Source organism: Lipotes vexillifer, unplaced genomic scaffold (genome assembly GCF_000442215.2).
Source record: "Lipotes vexillifer unplaced genomic scaffold, Lipotes_vexillifer_v1.1 scaffold1303, whole genome shotgun sequence".
NCBI classification, from domain to species: Eukaryota; Metazoa; Chordata; class Mammalia; order Artiodactyla; family Lipotidae; genus Lipotes; species Lipotes vexillifer.
This window is the reverse complement of record NW_006785848.1, coordinates 912,091-929,249: the sequence shown is the minus strand read 5'-3', so window position 1 is coordinate 929,249 and position 17,159 is coordinate 912,091. Positions and strand designations below refer to the sequence as shown.

The window sequence follows — 17,159 nt, the reverse complement described above, 5'->3', positions numbered from 1 at the left end:
TAACAAGGTACAACAGTAAGACATAAGGTGATGTTTTCTGACCTCCACTACAGTTTTGCAGGTGGCAGAATATTTCATAGGTTCATTAGTCAAGCAGTTTAGCTCTCCTATTATTGCCCCACTGATCACAAAGTCTGTGTAAGTTATTTGGTAATCTTTCTCCTCTGACTCCCAGATTATTTGGTCAATTCCCAAACCTGGCTTTGATCTTTGAAGCTGTTGAGGAACAAAGAAAGAAAAAAAAATACATAGGCCAGTTAATTTACCAAAACTATTTAATTTATGGCTTTTTCCCCCTTTGGTTTTAACAGTTTTAATATTTATATATTGTTTGAGAACATGTATTACTCATAACTTTTAAAGTGAATTTATTAAATTAGCAATGACTTGGAAAAAAAGCATTCTTAAATACTCTGATCTTTCTGATCCCACCTACTCACTCAACCTATACCTGTCTTAGAATGGCTAAAAGCCCAACTCAAACATAAGATAAATAACAATTTATATTATAACTTTCCATCTTAATGCTGATCCTTTGAGGTTTCTTGTTATCAATAGCAACGTATGGCTTAAAGGCAATGGCTGGTATTATCATTGTGTCTGAGGAAGAAAATTGTTGTTTGGATAACAGCTGCTGTCCAACAAAAGGAATAATGGAGTTCTTAACATTGAAAGGTATTTATTCTCTATTATGTAACTCTTTAACTAGTGCTCACCAGGGCATTTATAAATGTCTCTGCCTTACCTTTACCATGCCTGAAATAATTACATAAATTCCTTGGGGCTCATCACCTTCTTCAAATATATCATTTCCACAATCAAATGTTACAACTCTGGATCTTTCCTAAAAAAATATCACCAAATACATAAGCTATAAATAATATTTTAGTGGTGATTGGAGTTTACATTTTTTAAAAAGTGGTACATTTTTAAAGTAAATGTTACTTAAAAACATCTGAAATTTTGTGTTAGTAATAAATTTGTAAGAGAAAATAGGAATTATGGCTAACAAAGAGAAGAAGGTGGATATTCACAGGTGTATGTAATTTCAGGTGGGGCATTCATACATAGATTAAAAAAAATCTAATCTAGGAATAGGAATGTAGTAGAAGGATGAAAATATTTCATTTGGATGAAAAATAGGACAGATAGAAGCTAATGGCACATATGTGTCTTATACATACTCATGCTCTAAACAGCTTATGAAGTAATAAAAAATTCATTCATTCAAAATATTTGAAGAAGGTGAAAAAAATATAATTTGTCTTTTGGTACTTATTTGATATAGAAAAAGATGTTAATAAAACAGGTTAAATCTGTTTATTTGTTCATCTCACAAACACTTATTGAACACCCGCTATGTGAGATGCTACATGGTAGGAGTTGAGTATTCAAAAGCTGGATGAGGTAAAAACTATAGTAGGGGAGAGAGATGTAAAGATAATAATTCTAATATAATGTAATGATGCTATAATAAAGATATATAGTTACAGTGGTGATTCCTTTGGTCCTCCAAACTCTGGATGGACCAGAGGATGTTCTTCTACTGGTGGGGTATTTGTCTCTAAAGCCTACTTTTCAGAGTACCTTTGGTGGGAGTGTTTCCAGAGAAGCAATAAGCAGAAGAGGTTTGGGGGGGGGGGGAAATGAAAGCAAAGAGCATTGCAAGATAAGTAAATAGCACTCACAGAGGAATGGAATTAAAGAACAGTATAAAGTTCTTGGGGTACCAATGAGTGGTTCAGTATAAATAGAGTATGGGGTATATGACACATGGGTAACAGAAAGTAAAGATGGAGAGGCAGGCAGGAGGCAGATTGTGGGAGAACTTTGCATGTCATTCAAAGAGATTTTGATTTTATCCTACAGGTAATCAATGACATTTAGATAATTTAAAACTGAAGAGTATCATTGTTTAATCTTTACCTTTTAAAATATCATTTGCTGATACATTAGAGATAGTATTACTAGCAAATACAAATATTACCTGAATAAAGCTTATATGGTCTTGGTCTTTATCTAGCCATGGAATATGATAGAGTGCTTTGTCAACAGTAAGAGGTTTGTACATAGGTTGAAGATCAAGTATCTCTCTTTTTCTGGCCATTATTAACTAAAACCACAAAAGTTAAGAAAGGAGATGAACAAAATTGGTGTTCACAGAATGTTTAAAACAATTATGGTTTTATACTATTTCCTTTTCTTGCTCTTCTGAGATTTTTGTTCTTCCATGGAAACCTTCAACCTCTCCCGTTATAGCATTTTTCTATGTTATCATTATTCTGAAGTCACAGATCACTTTTAAAAGTAAATCTTATATGTCCATGCCACTCTCTCACTTCGTCCCAGCTACCAAATGTAAAATAGATAGCTAGTGGGAAGCAGCCGCATAGCACAGGGAGATCAGCTCGGTGCTTTGTGACCACCTAGAGGGGTGGGATAGGGAGGATGGGAGGGAGACGCAAGAGGGGGGAGATATAGGGATATATGTATATGTATAGCTGATTCACTTTGTTATAAAGCAGAAACTAAGAAAAATAAATAAATCTTTTACCGAAGTATAGCACATATGCAAAAAGTGCACAAATCATAAATGTCCATCAAAGAACATTTACCACATGAAAATATCTGTGTAACCAGCACCCAGATTAAAAAATAAAACATTTATTGAACCCTAGAATCCTCCCTTATGTTCTCTTCTAGTCATTACTCTACCCCAAATTAATCACTCTTTTTCTATCACCATAGTTTAACTTTGTCTGGTTTTGAGCTTTATCTGCATGAAATCAACAAGTATGTACTTAGTTGTGTCTGGTTTCATTTGCTCAACATTATGTTTCTGAGATTCATCTATAATGTTGCAAGGAGCAAACATTCATTCATTTCATTTTCACTGTTGTGTAGTATTATGTTTTATGAATATACCACAGCTTTATTTATCTGTTGTTGATTGACATTTGGGCTGTTCCAGTTTTGGACTTTTGAAATGCTGCAGTGAATACTTGTTTGCTGTACATATGTACTGATTCCTGTTGTATATATGGTTATATAATCTAATTTCTGGGCCTTAAGATATGTATATGTCCAAATTTAGTAGATTCTGCCAAATAATGTTCCAAAGTGATTGCATCAGTTTATATTCCCACTCTAATGTTCCAGTTGCCGACACTTGGTATTGCCAGTATTTTTGTGTTTTTTTTTTTTAATTTTAAGTATTCTGATGGTTGTGTATTTGTATTTACTTTTGGGTTTAATTTGCATTAAGCTTATGATGATGATATTTGGCATCTTTTCTTATGTTTATTGGCCTCTAGAATATTCTCTGTTAGGAAGTGCCTTTTGCTGATTTTTTTTAAAAAATGAATTTTCTGTCCTGTTCTTATTGATTTGTTAGATATTTTTATATATTCTGAACATGAGCCCTTTTTTGGATATATTTATTTTGAAAATTTCCTCTACCTTTTTGTGGATTATCTTTTCATTATCTTGTATGATTTTTTGGCTCTCATTTTCTGCATTACTGTCTTCTTTTGTATTTAGTTGATTTTCTGTAGTGAAACATTTAAAACTCCTTTCTCATTTATTTATATGTAATTCTTTAGTTATTTTCTTTTCTATTACCACAGGGGTTACATTTAGCATCCTAGAATATAACACTCTAATTTGAATTTATAACAGTATAACTTCCATAACATACAAAACTCTGCTCCTTTAACAGCTTCATCCCCACCCCTTGCAGTTGATGTCATAATATTACATCTTCATGTGTTGTCTGTCCAAAACAAACTAAAAAAAATTTTTTAATGCATTCATCTTTTAAATATGACATTACAAGCCAAAGCTATAATAATTCTAGCTTTTAGACTAATAATTACTTTAAAAATATATTACTCTCTTAAATCATGTAGAAAACAAAAAAAAATGGACTCAGACACAATTATTACAATAATACTAGCTTTAATAATTGCCCATGTATTTACCTTTACTGAGATTTTTATTTCTTCATATGGGTTTGAGTTATTGTCCAGTGTCCTTTCATTTCAATCTTCATGACATGTTTTAGAATTTCTTTCAGGGCAGGTATAGTGGTAATGAGCTCCCTCAGATTTTGTTTGTCTGAAAATGTCTTAATTTCCCTCTCACTTCTAAAGGACATTTTTGCTGGATATAGGATTCTCAGTTGACTATTTTTTCTTTTAGTACTTTGAATATATCAGCCCATTTTCTTCTGGTCTCCAAAGTTTCTGATGAAAAATCTGCTGATAATCTTATTGAGGATCCTTTGTATGTGATGAATTTTTTCTCTATTGCTGATTTCAGAATTCTCTCTTTATCTTTCAGCAATTTGATTACAGTGTGCCTTGATGTGGGTCTATTTGAGTTCAACCTACTTGAAGTTCACTGAGCTTGCTGGATGCTTTCATGCCTTACATCAAATTTAGAAAGTTTTCAGCCAATATTTCTTTAAATTTCCTGTCTGTTCCTTTCTCTCTCTCTTGTCTTCTTGGGACATATAACATTGCATGTGTTGGTCCACTTGATGGTATCTCACAGGTCCCTTAGACTCTGCTCACTTTTCTTCAATCTTTTACTTTCTATTCCTCAGATGCTATAATTTCCATGGTCCTGTTTTCAAGGAGACTTATTTTGTTTTTATGCCTTTTAGTTCTTGCCACATGGTGTTATACATGTTTTACCTTAGGTTCATTCTTAAGGATTTAGAGTTTTTAATTGCTATTGTAAATACAATATTTTTCCACATTTTCTTTAGTTGTGGAATAATTTTGAAAGTTGATCTTGTTTCTGGAAACCCTATTGAATTATTTTATTGATCTTATATTATCAATTTTAAGTTAATTCTCTAGGGTTTTAGATTAAACAATCAATAGGCAATAACAGTTTTATTCTTTTCCCAAAACTTCCATCTCTCCAGTTCCTTTTATTTTTCTTCTTGATCTGGCTAAGACTTACAAGCACAGCATTCACTACTTGGAATGGTACTGTTCTTCTGACTTTAATGGGAATAATTCTAAATGTTTTGCCATCTAATACAATGTTTGCTTCAGATTTTTAATAGATACTTTTTATCCAATTAAGGATGTTACTTCTTTTATTAGCCTTTGAACATTCTGAATGAGAGTTGGATTTTATCAAATGACTTTTCTTCTTTGATCTCTTAATAAGTGAGTTATATAGCTATTTTGGGAGACAAAACCTTCTTAGTCATAGTGTATTATGTCAGATTCAACTAGCTACTATGTGTTAAAAAGTCTTATATATGTATTCACAGGTATAATAACCTTTTTTCCCTTATACAATTCTTGATTTGGGGAATAAATTTTATACTTACAGAATGAATTGGGACCCTCTCTAACTTTTTACGTGTCACAGTACCATTTGAATAACTTAGAGAAAGGAAATGTAATTAATTCTTACCCTATAATTGAGTGTTCTTATAAATCATAGTTTTTATGGAAAAAGTTGTTTCAGTGTCACAGGTAACTCCCAGGAACATACTGATACCAAGTTTAGCCTAGGATGAGGAATAGTTTCATTATACCTTTAGTCTGGGTGCAAAGCATAGAAAGAAGTTGTCCCTCACTATGGCAAGAAAGGAAAGGGAAGTTGACCAATAGAATTGCAGGAGGGAAACTCTCTCTGATAGGTGCTTTTCTTTAGACAACTCTTTTAAGTTATATATTTATATTGCAGGAATGGCCTATATTGGAAAGAGCCAAAAGTAGGTTTGATGATCATAAATAACTATATATCAAGTAAGTATATTTGCTTTGAAAATATTCTACCGTACCTTATTAATTTCAAAACCTTCAATTTTATGAAGAATTCCTTTTAACCTGAAAACTTTAACAATTTCTTTAGCCAAACTGAGCATGACATTAGTCTCCTCCTTTGTTTTCATGGTGACAGCGATTTCTGGATGGTCATACTCTAAGTAGCCTGAAAAATAACAAAATATTTTCAGAGGAAATAGGACATTGCTTAAATATTTCATGTGGACAGTAAGCTAATATTTCTTCTTTAAACCCATGGAGTATAACCCTCACCACAGGGAAATGTATCTCTCCCTGAAGAGGCCTCTACAGTCAATCAAAATTCACCAGTAGTTACAGAATTCTGCCTGACATTTTCTTGTCAGCAGCCCATACCTGTGTCTAAGCCCGTGAAGGACAGACAGCCCTAGTCCTAGGATCAAAATTATACTGAAGCACCTATGCTGGACACTGAGAGGCTCTCCTGGGCTCTAGGTCTGGAGTTCATGACCCAATTTTTCATTCTGTTTGAATGAAGATTTCTGACTACAGACTGTGTGCTTCAATATGGCTTCTGATCAAGTTCTCTCACTCCTCCTGGGTCATTTCCACCTGTCCTTCCTGGGCATCTAGATGACTCATCTATGTTCTCCTGCCTGTCTGATGTGGATTCCTGGGTGCCCATGAGAGTTTCATCCACTAAGGACTTTTTCTTGGTCATGATCTCTTGTCTGGCTTGACATGTTTGGCCTCATTCCCAGGCTTGCTGTGCTCTTTTGTTGTCCACCACCTGGTACCAAACCCCCTTCTTCTCCATACACATAAACACTGTGCTATAGGGATGTGTCTGTCTCACTCCCATGAATTGGTGTGATTCAGAGAACAGGCTATTGTCACGTTTGGGCACTGAGCCTCCTAGCAGTCACATCAGCGATCTGTGAGGCTCTGTTCCGATTTCAACTCGTTTTAAAGCCTAAATCGTCAGATGGCAACTCTGTGGCAAATGGAGGAAAAAATAGCTTCTTTCCTTGTGTTGCTCAGGAAGGTATGTTTGGAAGAAAACAGAATTTATAAGGTGATAAAGACAGGCATAACCATGGCATGCAAATGTGTTTTCTTTAAACAGAAATTAAAAGTCCTTCACTGTGGTATAAGGCAGAGAGAACAAATGTGGAGGGGTAATATTACACTATTCTCATCCAGCCAAAGATACGATCATGTTGATTGTTTAAGTTATTCAATTTATTATTGATAGTAAGTAGGTCTCCTCAAAGATCAGTTTCGTTATCAAAACCATTGCCTCCCTGAAGAAACAATGATAAGAGATGGTCATGTTAGATCTTTAGGGTGAGAGGTACCTACCTAGCTCTTTCATAGCATGTCCTGTATTCTTCGTTATCCTCCTTAATAACATCTACGGAACAAAAGAAATGTTTTGGGAGACAAAACTGTTATAAAATGTCTTTACATTTGCAACTGATGAATTTTTAACCTAAATTAATAACTTTAGGGCTTCCCTGGTGGTGCAATGGTTAAGAATCCGCCTGCCAATGCCGGGGACATGGGTTCGAGCCCTGGTCCAGGAAGATCCCACATGCTGTGGAGCAATTAAGCCCATGCTCCACAACTACTGAGCCTGTGTGCCACAACGACTGAAGCCCATGTGCCAAGAGCCTGTACTCCGCAACAAGAGAAGCCACTGCGATGAGAAGCCTGTGCACCACAACGAAGAGTAGCCCCCACTCACTGCAACTAGGGAAAGCCTGCAAGCAGCAACATAGACCCAATGCAGCCAAAAATAAATAAATAAAATGAATTAAAAAAAATAACTTTAAAGAAAAATATGATGGGGAACTTTTCAGGAATTAGAGTTGAATTTTGTGCAATGAATTTTATTTTACTCCAGCAAGAGTGGTGGAGAGGATAAGAAGCGGTATTACCTAGGCTAATTTTGAGAAGCCTAAAGGTAAGTCGTATATTTTTTCTTAAAGTAACTTACTTTAGGATACTATTGATTCTGAGAACTGCAGGCATGCTAGTACTCTCCCATTCAATTTTTGAGAGCCTCCAAATTTGGGACACAGGTGTGGCTTTCAACCTTAAATGAGATAGAAGTTTTAACCAAACTATGTGGGAGCAGAAATGAAGACTGAAACTGGCCAATATCTTAGAGATTCAAGTCCTTCTGTATTTTCTACTGTGTATCCTCAATATGAGTGGTTATAAAAGGTAATAAAATTCAGCAAAATAGTTTTATAGTTACAGGTGGTGAAGAGAGAAAAGATACAGCTCTTTGTATTCAACTACATATTGAGTGTCAATGTTCACAACTACAAAGCTTTGGGCATATAGCATATAGAATATAGCATTCAGGGCTTCCCTGGTGGCGCAGTGGTTGAGAGTCCACTTGCCGATGCAGGGGACACGGGTTCGTGCCCCGGTCTGGGAAGATCCCACATGCCGCGGAGCAGCTGGGCCCGTGAGCCATGGCCGCTGAGCCTGCGCGTCAGAGCCTATGCTCTGCAACGGGAGAGGCCACAGCAGTGAGAGGCCCGTGTACCGCAAAAAAAAAAAAGAAAAAAGACTATAGCATTCAAATGTTCTAAATTATCTGGAAAGGTGACTGCTTAATTCCACATAGCTGGCAAATTTGTGGGGACATATAATCTGCCTAATTGAGAAAATGAAAAATAAGGTCTAGAACTTAGGCCCTAGCATTCTCTTTGCTGTTTATTAGCTATGTGTGTGACTTTGGGCATAATCATTTAACCTCTCTTGGTTTCATTTTTCTCATCTGTATAATGAGAATTAGATGTGGTTTCCCTCTAAGTAAGTTATTGGTACTTCTTTCCATTTGCCATATCCCCATCCTTCTTTCATTATTTACTGTGGGAAAATCAGGGATACAGAGAAATAGAAGGAGCCTTTGGGAATTATGAGGAAGGTCTGTTGGCTCAACCCTGCCATCACTTATCGTCCTCCAATATTTCCTATTTAATGCATCTGTAGCCTGACAGATCCTGGAACTTGCATTGAGAGAAGCTGACCGCTGCACACAGGTTTCATGACAGCTCCACAAGGACAAAAGGATGTGCTCCAAGAGCCTCATAACTTGTTAATATGGCATAGACGCTTCAGTAAGGAGCCTTTTGAGTAATCTAAATGTTGATCGGTTTCAGTTTTTACAGACAATTCTTAGCAAACCAGGAATCAAAGGTCATATATAGACAGACGACATGATGGGTGAGGGAGACTGAGGGGTGAGGGACATAAACAATTTTCTTAGTATTTAAAGTTTTCCTCACCTGTTTAACCTGTTTAGAACTTGCAATCTTATCAATTATAGTCATTATGTCTGCTTCACCTTGGATATATCCTTTTAGTATAGCATACTTAAAGGACAGCTGATGACTCATCTTTTTATCTAATATCTGCAGCAACTTTGGTGTTACGAGCTAAAAAAAAGGACCACTATTTAATATAAATTGTACAAATTATAGTTGATTTTATGTTGGTTAGTTTAAAATAAGTATTAATAAAAAATGACATGCTCTCAATGGTAACTATAGTAACTTGTCAAGATTCTTGGTTATTTTATTTATAGTATCTCTATAATTTCATAGCTAGAGCTATTTCCCCATAACTAATAATATTAGATGTCTCTGTGAGGTTAAGACTTTATTCTTTACTTATTTCCCTTAGAGAGAATTGCACGCTATTTTCAACTGGTTTAAATTCTTGGAAAACAATGTGATTAATCTTCTGGGCTTAGGCCATAAAATGACTGTCTATAAAGTACTGTCACTTTTACCTGCTAAACCTCCCACTAAACTTTTCACTAGATGGTTCATCTGAGTGAGAGTCCACCACAACTATACTCCCTGTTTGACTCCACAATTAACTTTTCATTGTTTCTTTGCTGAGGGTTTAAGTCCCCAGGTTATCTGTTACCCTGTACAATCTCCTAACTTCATCAGAGTTGGCTGATCCCTAAGTTTTCTTGTCCGTGCTCCATAATCTCCACACTCATATAGAAATAAATAACTACTCATTATACTTGTTATAGGAAGACATTAATTAGACAGTCAAAGGTCATTTTTGATTCTGTGATTTTATAATATTATGCGTTTATATAACACAAAATGTGTATTTTTCGCTTTCTTAATTTGTATGAATGTATACTATTTGCTTTGTCGCTACATGGTTTGTTTTGTTGATTTCCATCATTTATTTCAGGTATTCATAAGAATAAACATTACTTTGGAGTTTTCATGTGCTCTCTATTCAAAGGAGAAGCTGTGATGAGTATTTCTATACTTTCATGTGCTAAACAAATTTCTAATATAACTTGGATATTCATAATATAATCTGTTATAAAATTTAATTTGTCAAAGGGATCTAAAATATAAACATCAGCCCAACAGAAAGTGGAAACCATAACACTAGTAAACTGATATTAGTCCATATTTCATGAAGCAGTCAGGAGAAGTTTGAAACTGCATGATTTAATAGTTCTTTACCTTCAAAATGCGTAGAACGCGAAGAAATCGAACAACTTTTATAAAGGCCACTGTTTGAATCAAATCAAAAGTATAATAATTAATGGAATTTGTCTCAATAAGCATTACATCTATGATGCCAATTAATGTAATTGTTAACTCAAATAGATTCCAGGCATGCAAAAAATATTCCTTCTTCATTGCTGCTATCTGTCGATTTAAAAAGAAATTATATTATCTTATTTGTTTTTGCTTTTACTACACTGTTTTCCATAATAACTGAAACATTACTAGTTAGGTTTTTCTCTGATCTACCTTAAGATTCTACTTGTCTAAAATACTAGAAAGTGATCGTATCAACTTGAAATTAAATGGTTAAAATATCTATTCCAAGATATAAAATATTCAAAATACCTACTAACTTATTAATTCATTCTTTATTTATTTAAAAAAACTTTATTGAAAACCTACTATAACTAAGAGAGTAGGAGCGGTCAAAAATGATTGTGAAATCCAGCCTGGGAAATTAGGTTTCCAGGGGAATTTTGAAGCAAGAGTAGGTTTAGAGATGATACATTTGTTTTGAATATGCTTTGAGATGTTTGCACAGTATTTTATTGTAGAGATCCAGTCATCAGTTGTCTGTATGATCTGAGGCTTGGAATAAAATCTGAGCTGGAGACATGTGTTTGGGAATCATTAGACTATGAATGGTAGTTGATGCCAGGGAAGTGGTTGAGATAGCCTGACCCATGAGGCCCTTTGTTATTTAATTCATGTCTGTGTCTCCTGTCTCATTTTCCATATCCTCCACACAGATTTAACATCTCTCCATTCTCCATCGTGACCAACCCATCCCTAAGCTCCTGTCATTAGGAATATTGTTCCTTGTATGTATCACATTGTTGCTTCTAAGTATGTCCACTCACATACTCCCTACTTTGACTCCTATTCATTATTCAGAATTCAACTCAAGCATCTCCTTTCCTTAATAGCCTTCCTTTTCTAAACCTACTATTCTGTGTAAGGAACTCCGTTTTTTTTCCCATAGCACCCTGTGTAGGTCTCTATCATAATACTTAAGATACTGATTTGTAAATTTGATTAATTTGTCTTTTTTAGCAGCCTGATCCCCCTACTCACTATGATTCAGAGACTGTAGGAGACAGACATATTTACGCCAGGGAAAGCGTAAGCTCGATTACAAATTAAGAAACTGTCATGCTTGTTTGTAAACAGACTGTTGTGTGTTTGGTGGTAGAGAGTCATTTCCCTTGAGTCTGCTCACATTTGGCGGGGCTGAGGAAATTCAGTGTCTGAATCTAGGGAGCAGAAGACCAGATCCTGGTCTTGTGAGATCCTGCTCAAGGCACCATTCAGCTACTGTAGATGTCTCATTTCCTTCTTATTGAAACAGAATATAGGTTAGATCATTCTCTTAGGAACTTGAAAGAACTGGTATAAACAGTAAGACTTTATCCAGATACCAAGTATTCAGAAACGTGAAGGAGTTTTTTGGAGGTCAATAGAATACAGCCACAGGAGAGGAAGAGCTTGGTATAAAAGGATAGTGTAGGCTTCAAAGGAAGAGGGGTTTGTTAAATATAAGGTTGTTAAAGAATGGTTAGAAATTCAGGTAATGGAAACCTCCAGCACTCAGATATAGAAGAGTCATTACTCTTCCTCTGAGAAAGTTTCAAAAGATCCATTACTCTAATAGGTTGAGGAGTGTTTTGGGGAAAGTTTGAAAATACAAGAAGGAAAGTTTAAAGTAGAATTGTGTGTTAGAAAGAACACACACTTTGAGGGGTTGGATCCAAACTCTACTTTCATTAGCTGTGTGACCTTAAACAGCTTCTCAGAGACTCAGGTCCCTCATCTGTAAAATGCAAGTCATAATATATATCTACATTAAAGAGTTAACTTAAGGATTTGAAATGTTATAATTGCAATGATACCTGGTACCTTAGTGATCATTTATTATTGTTGTTATTAACATAATGAATATTTTAATAGGCATAGTACAAAGGGGGCAGAACTGAACTTGTGTAGAAAAGACAGCAAAGAATATAAGTGAAGGCAAGCTTGTAAATTGGGCAGTGAAGATGAATCCTGAGTTAAATAGAAGGGAGAGACAGGAACAGAGTTGCACATTTGGGAGTACCCTCTTAGCTATGAAGTGTAGCGATGTCTCTGCAGTCCTGTTCTGCTCTCTTAAGTGGACCTGACTGAAGGAGCTATGGCTATGCACAGTTGTGATAAGAGCTTAAACTTGGCAAAGTACGAAGACCACAGAGCTGGAGGGATCGTTTCCTCTCATTTAGGTCAACCCTGATATCTTACAGAAGAAGAGACTGAGGTTGGGAAAAGTTTAGTGACTTGGTGAACAGCTAACAGTCTGTCAGAGAAAACCAAAACCAGAGCCAAGTCTGCTGCATCTCAGCTCGGTGTTCTTTCCACTATAGTACATATTAAGTGATTTTAGGGAACCCTTTACTCACACTCACCCTGGTACTAACCCTAACCCTAATTGCTTTATTTCTTCTTAATTAGGTGACATCTCCTATGGTCGTTCCAACTAATTGGAATTTATTACATACAATGTGATTGAATGTGAAGCCATTCCCCTCCCCCCACCAATGACAGCTCTGCAGTAGCATTTTAATTTTTCAGTAACGATTTGAGATTTCATCCACTTTGTTTGAATATCATATATAATTCTTCTATTTAAATCGTCTGGCTAAAAATATTTTATATTACAACTTGATCCATATGACACAATACTATTATCAGTTTGTGGACGCATCAATACATTTCCATCATTTAACAGCTACCTTTATACTGGATTAAAAAAATCAAATTATGAAATGTTTTTCAAGTGTAAATGAATTTCTATCAATCTACTTATCCATCTCTTTATCTGTCTAGTATAAAAACAATAAAATGGGACTTCCCTAGTGGCGCAGTGGTTAAGAATCCACCTGCCAATTCAGGGGACATGCGTTCAAGCCCTGGTCCGGGAAGGTCTCACATGCTGTGGAGCAACTAAGCCCATGTGCCACAACACTGAGCCCACATGCCACAAGTAATGAAGCCTGCACACCTAGAGCCTGTGCTCTGCAACAAGAGAAGCCACTGCAATGAGAAGTCCTCACACCGCAACGAAGAGTAGCCCCTGCTCGCCACAACTAGAGAAAGCCGATGCGCAGCAGCGAAGACCCAAAGCAGCCAAAAATAAGGAAAGAAAGAAAGAAAAAATAAATCTTCCATTAAAAAAAATAATAAAATGAACATCCAGGTACTCACCTCTCTGCTAAGTTAAAGAACTATGCCAATACCTTTGTAACTCACTCTGCATCCCTTTGACACACACTAATTTAAAATTTGCAAATACAAAATCAGTCCTTAAAGTATGAATATTTTCTATTGTCACCCTAAAATCATCTTTAAAGAATAAATTTGTTTGAGGAGTGAGGGAGAATTTTATACACTCCTTTGGAAAACTGTCTGTAGCTAGTGTTGAAAAATGAAATTAGGAAATCTCCCTGTTAGACATATCACACACACACACACACACAAACACACACACAAAATCACATTTTAGCTTACCTTAAGTAGTGCCTCCGCGATATAAAATGCAAGAAAAGAGTAGTTAGCATATGCTAATTCAAGCTCATAGATATCGTTTAACACAGATATCCAAGAAATTATAATAGGAAACATATTCATTAGTATCACAAGGTATCCGACATATTCAAATTCATCAGTAAATACTATTTTATGACATACACGAAGAAAGCAATGTCTGTACAAAAAAAAAGATAGTTTTATCTGATAAAATAATTACACTGAATTAATTTCAATATATGCTCAGTTCTGTTCTAATCATCAATAGCTACAAAGCCCAGCTTAATTCTGAGAAGTAGCTGTCACTACCATACACTTTCTGGCATATCTTACTTCATATACTTTCCTTTAATTTCTTCCTCTGCTAAGTATCTTCAGGCTGGTTTCTCCTCTTTCTCACTTTCCTCACCTCTCATTCATTTTTACTTAAACTTTTAGTAGAAATACTTCAGATCATAAGACAGGGATAATTCAAATTGGAAATATTAAAAAAAAAGACAAAGTAAATCTCTCCCACCTTCTAATAATTCCAACTTCTCAGAGATGGCTACTATTACCAGTCTGAATATTTTTCCAATATTTTTGTTTATATAATCATATTTATAAATACAAAAGGAATTATATCATACATATTGTTCTGTAACCTGTTTTTTTTTTTTTTTTTCTCTTAGCAATGGATCATGAGCATTTTTCCTTGTCAAGGCATATGATCTGGAACAAATCGCAGCATGTGTGGTAGTGGAACAGGTTAGGTCGCATTTTATCAAAAACTTTAACATACATGCTTTGAAAAATTATTTTTATACTGAGTATGCTAGACAGTTGAATTGTGGGTGAGAGGATTTACTTAATGTATTTTTAATTTTATTTTTAAATTATTCAATTAGTATAATAATGCATTATTACTGCTAAAACTCAAATGAAATTATTAATCAATTATTGATTGAAGAGTGGGTAAGTGCTGGATTACTTCGCTATTCTTAGAGGTAGATCCGTGTTATGCAGGACCTGAAATTTTTACAATTTGGAGCCCTGTTTAAGGAAAAAAAGATGAAATTATGAGTACATATATGATGCTGTCATCAAATTGCAAAAATCCTCCAAGGCCTCAGGCAGTGCCAGTGTGAGGGAGGAGCCATAGAGTGTAAGCTTTGTTAAGTTTATGGTAACACTGCCTCTGCCCTTCTCAGCCCTCTCTCCAGACTGTTTTTCTTTTCTATTTTTTAAAAAATTCAGCCATAATGAGGTATAACTGGCATAAAAAATTGTAGATATTGAAAGTGTACATCATATATACATGTATATATACAATACAATGTATATACATATACATTGTGAAAGGATTCCCTCCATCTAGTTAGCACATCCATCACCTCACATAACTCTTTTTGGGGGGTGTGACCATTTAAGTTCTCTAGCAAATTTCAGTTATAAAGTACAGTGTTCTCAATTATAGTCACCATGTCTTACATTAGATCTTCAGGCATTATTCACCTTATAGCTGAAAGTTTGTAACCTTTTACCAATCCCTATTTCCCCAAACCCTCAGCTCTGGTTTCTACTCTCTGTTTCTATGAGTTAACTATTTTTTTTAATGAATGAATGAATGAATTTATTTTTGGCTGTGTTGGGTCTTTGTTGCTGTGCACAGGCTTTCTCTAGTTATGGCAAGGAGGGGTTACTCTTTGTTGTGGTGCATGGGCTTCTCATTGTGGTGGCTTCTTTTGTTGCGGAGCATGGGGTCTAGGCATGCAGGTTTCAGTAGTTGCAGCACGCAGACTCAGTAGTTGTGGCACATGGGCTTAGTTGCTCCACAGCATGTGGGATCTTTCTGGACCACAGCTTGAACCCATGTCCCCTGCATTGGCAGATGGATTCTTAACCACTGCACCACCAGGGAAGTCCCTATGAGTTGACTTTTAAAAATCTATTATTTTATTTCATTTTACTTATTTTTAGAGTTAACATATAAGTGATACCATGCAGTATTTGTCTTTCTCAGTCTGGCTTATACTTAGCATAATGCTCTCAAGATCCAACCATGTTGTCACAAATGCAGGAATTCTTCTTTCTCATGGTTGAATAATACTCCATTGTATTTTCTTTATCCATTCATCCATTGATGGACGCTTACGTTATTTTTATATATTAACTATTGTGAATAATGCTACTGTGAAATGGGAGTGCAAATATCTCTTTGATATCTTGTTTTTATTTCTTTTGGATATATACTCAGAAGTGGGATTTCTAGATCATGTGGTAGCTCCATTTTTAATTTTTTGAGGAGACTCCATACTATATCCCACAGTTGCTGCATCAATTTAAGAGATAAGAGAATGTGAAATGAGCAAAGAACTATAAAGTAGCAAGAAAACAATTATCAAATGGCAATAGTAAATCCATACCTATCTACTGATGATTTTCAGTAGTGGTATGCTTAGATTCCTTTCTCTTTATCTTTTGTGTATCTACTATTGTTTTCTGCTTTGTGGTTACCATGAGGTTTACATAAAACATGTTTATATTTATAACAGTCTATTTTAAGATAAACTTAACTTTTAATGCATACTAAAATCTTTACATTTTTACTCCTCCTCTCCACATTTTACGTTTTTGATGTTACAATTTACATCTTTTTACCTTGTGTATCCATTAACAAATTTTTGTAATTATTTTTAGTACTTCTGCCTTTTAACCTTCATACTAGATTTATAAGTGACTTACTCACCATTATTACAACATCAGAGTACTCTGAATTTTACTATATATTTATTTACTTATGAAATTTATACTTTGATATGTTTTCCTGTTATTAAAAAATTCCCATTCATTTTAGCTTGAAAGGGACTTTAGTCCATTTTAACATTTCTTGTAAGGCTGGTCTTGAGGGTGCTGAATTCCTCAGCTTTTTCTTGCCTGGAAAAACTCATTATCTCTTCTTCAATTCTGAAAAGTTTTGTTGGGTAGGGAATTCTTGGTTGGTAGTTTTTTCTTTTTTTTTTCTTTCAGTACTTTGAGTATATCATGCTACTCTCTTCCGACCTACAAAGCTTCTGCTGAAAAATATGCTGATAGCCGTATTGGTGTGTGTGTGTCCCTTGTATATAACAAATTGTTTTTCTCTTGCTGCTTTTAATATTCTCTCCTTGTCTTTAACTTTTGACAATTTAATTACCTAATGTGTCTTGGTGTGTGTCTCTTTGGATTAATCATATTTGGAAATTTCTGAGTTTCCTGGATCTGGATGTCTGTTTCTTTCCCT

General features: G+C 35.1%; 1 protein-coding gene across 1 annotated transcript in view; it reads right to left on the bottom strand.

The window, feature by feature from the left end:
- The window catches only part of SLC9C1 (solute carrier family 9 member C1), a 101,463-nt gene that overhangs the window by 15,989 nt on the left and 68,315 nt on the right, over positions 1-17,159 (bottom strand). The window contains exons 17-24 of the mRNA XM_007458164.1: positions 13,880-14,075; positions 10,292-10,480; positions 9,077-9,226; positions 7,134-7,185; positions 5,810-5,958; positions 1,988-2,113; positions 746-844; positions 43-216 (exon numbers count right to left, since the gene is read on the bottom strand). Of these exons, the coding sequence (XP_007458226.1) occupies positions 43-216; positions 746-844; positions 1,988-2,113; positions 5,810-5,958; positions 7,134-7,185; positions 9,077-9,226; positions 10,292-10,480; positions 13,880-14,075 (1,135 nt within the window). The remainder of the gene's footprint in view (positions 1-42; positions 217-745; positions 845-1,987; positions 2,114-5,809; positions 5,959-7,133; positions 7,186-9,076; positions 9,227-10,291; positions 10,481-13,879; positions 14,076-17,159) is intronic.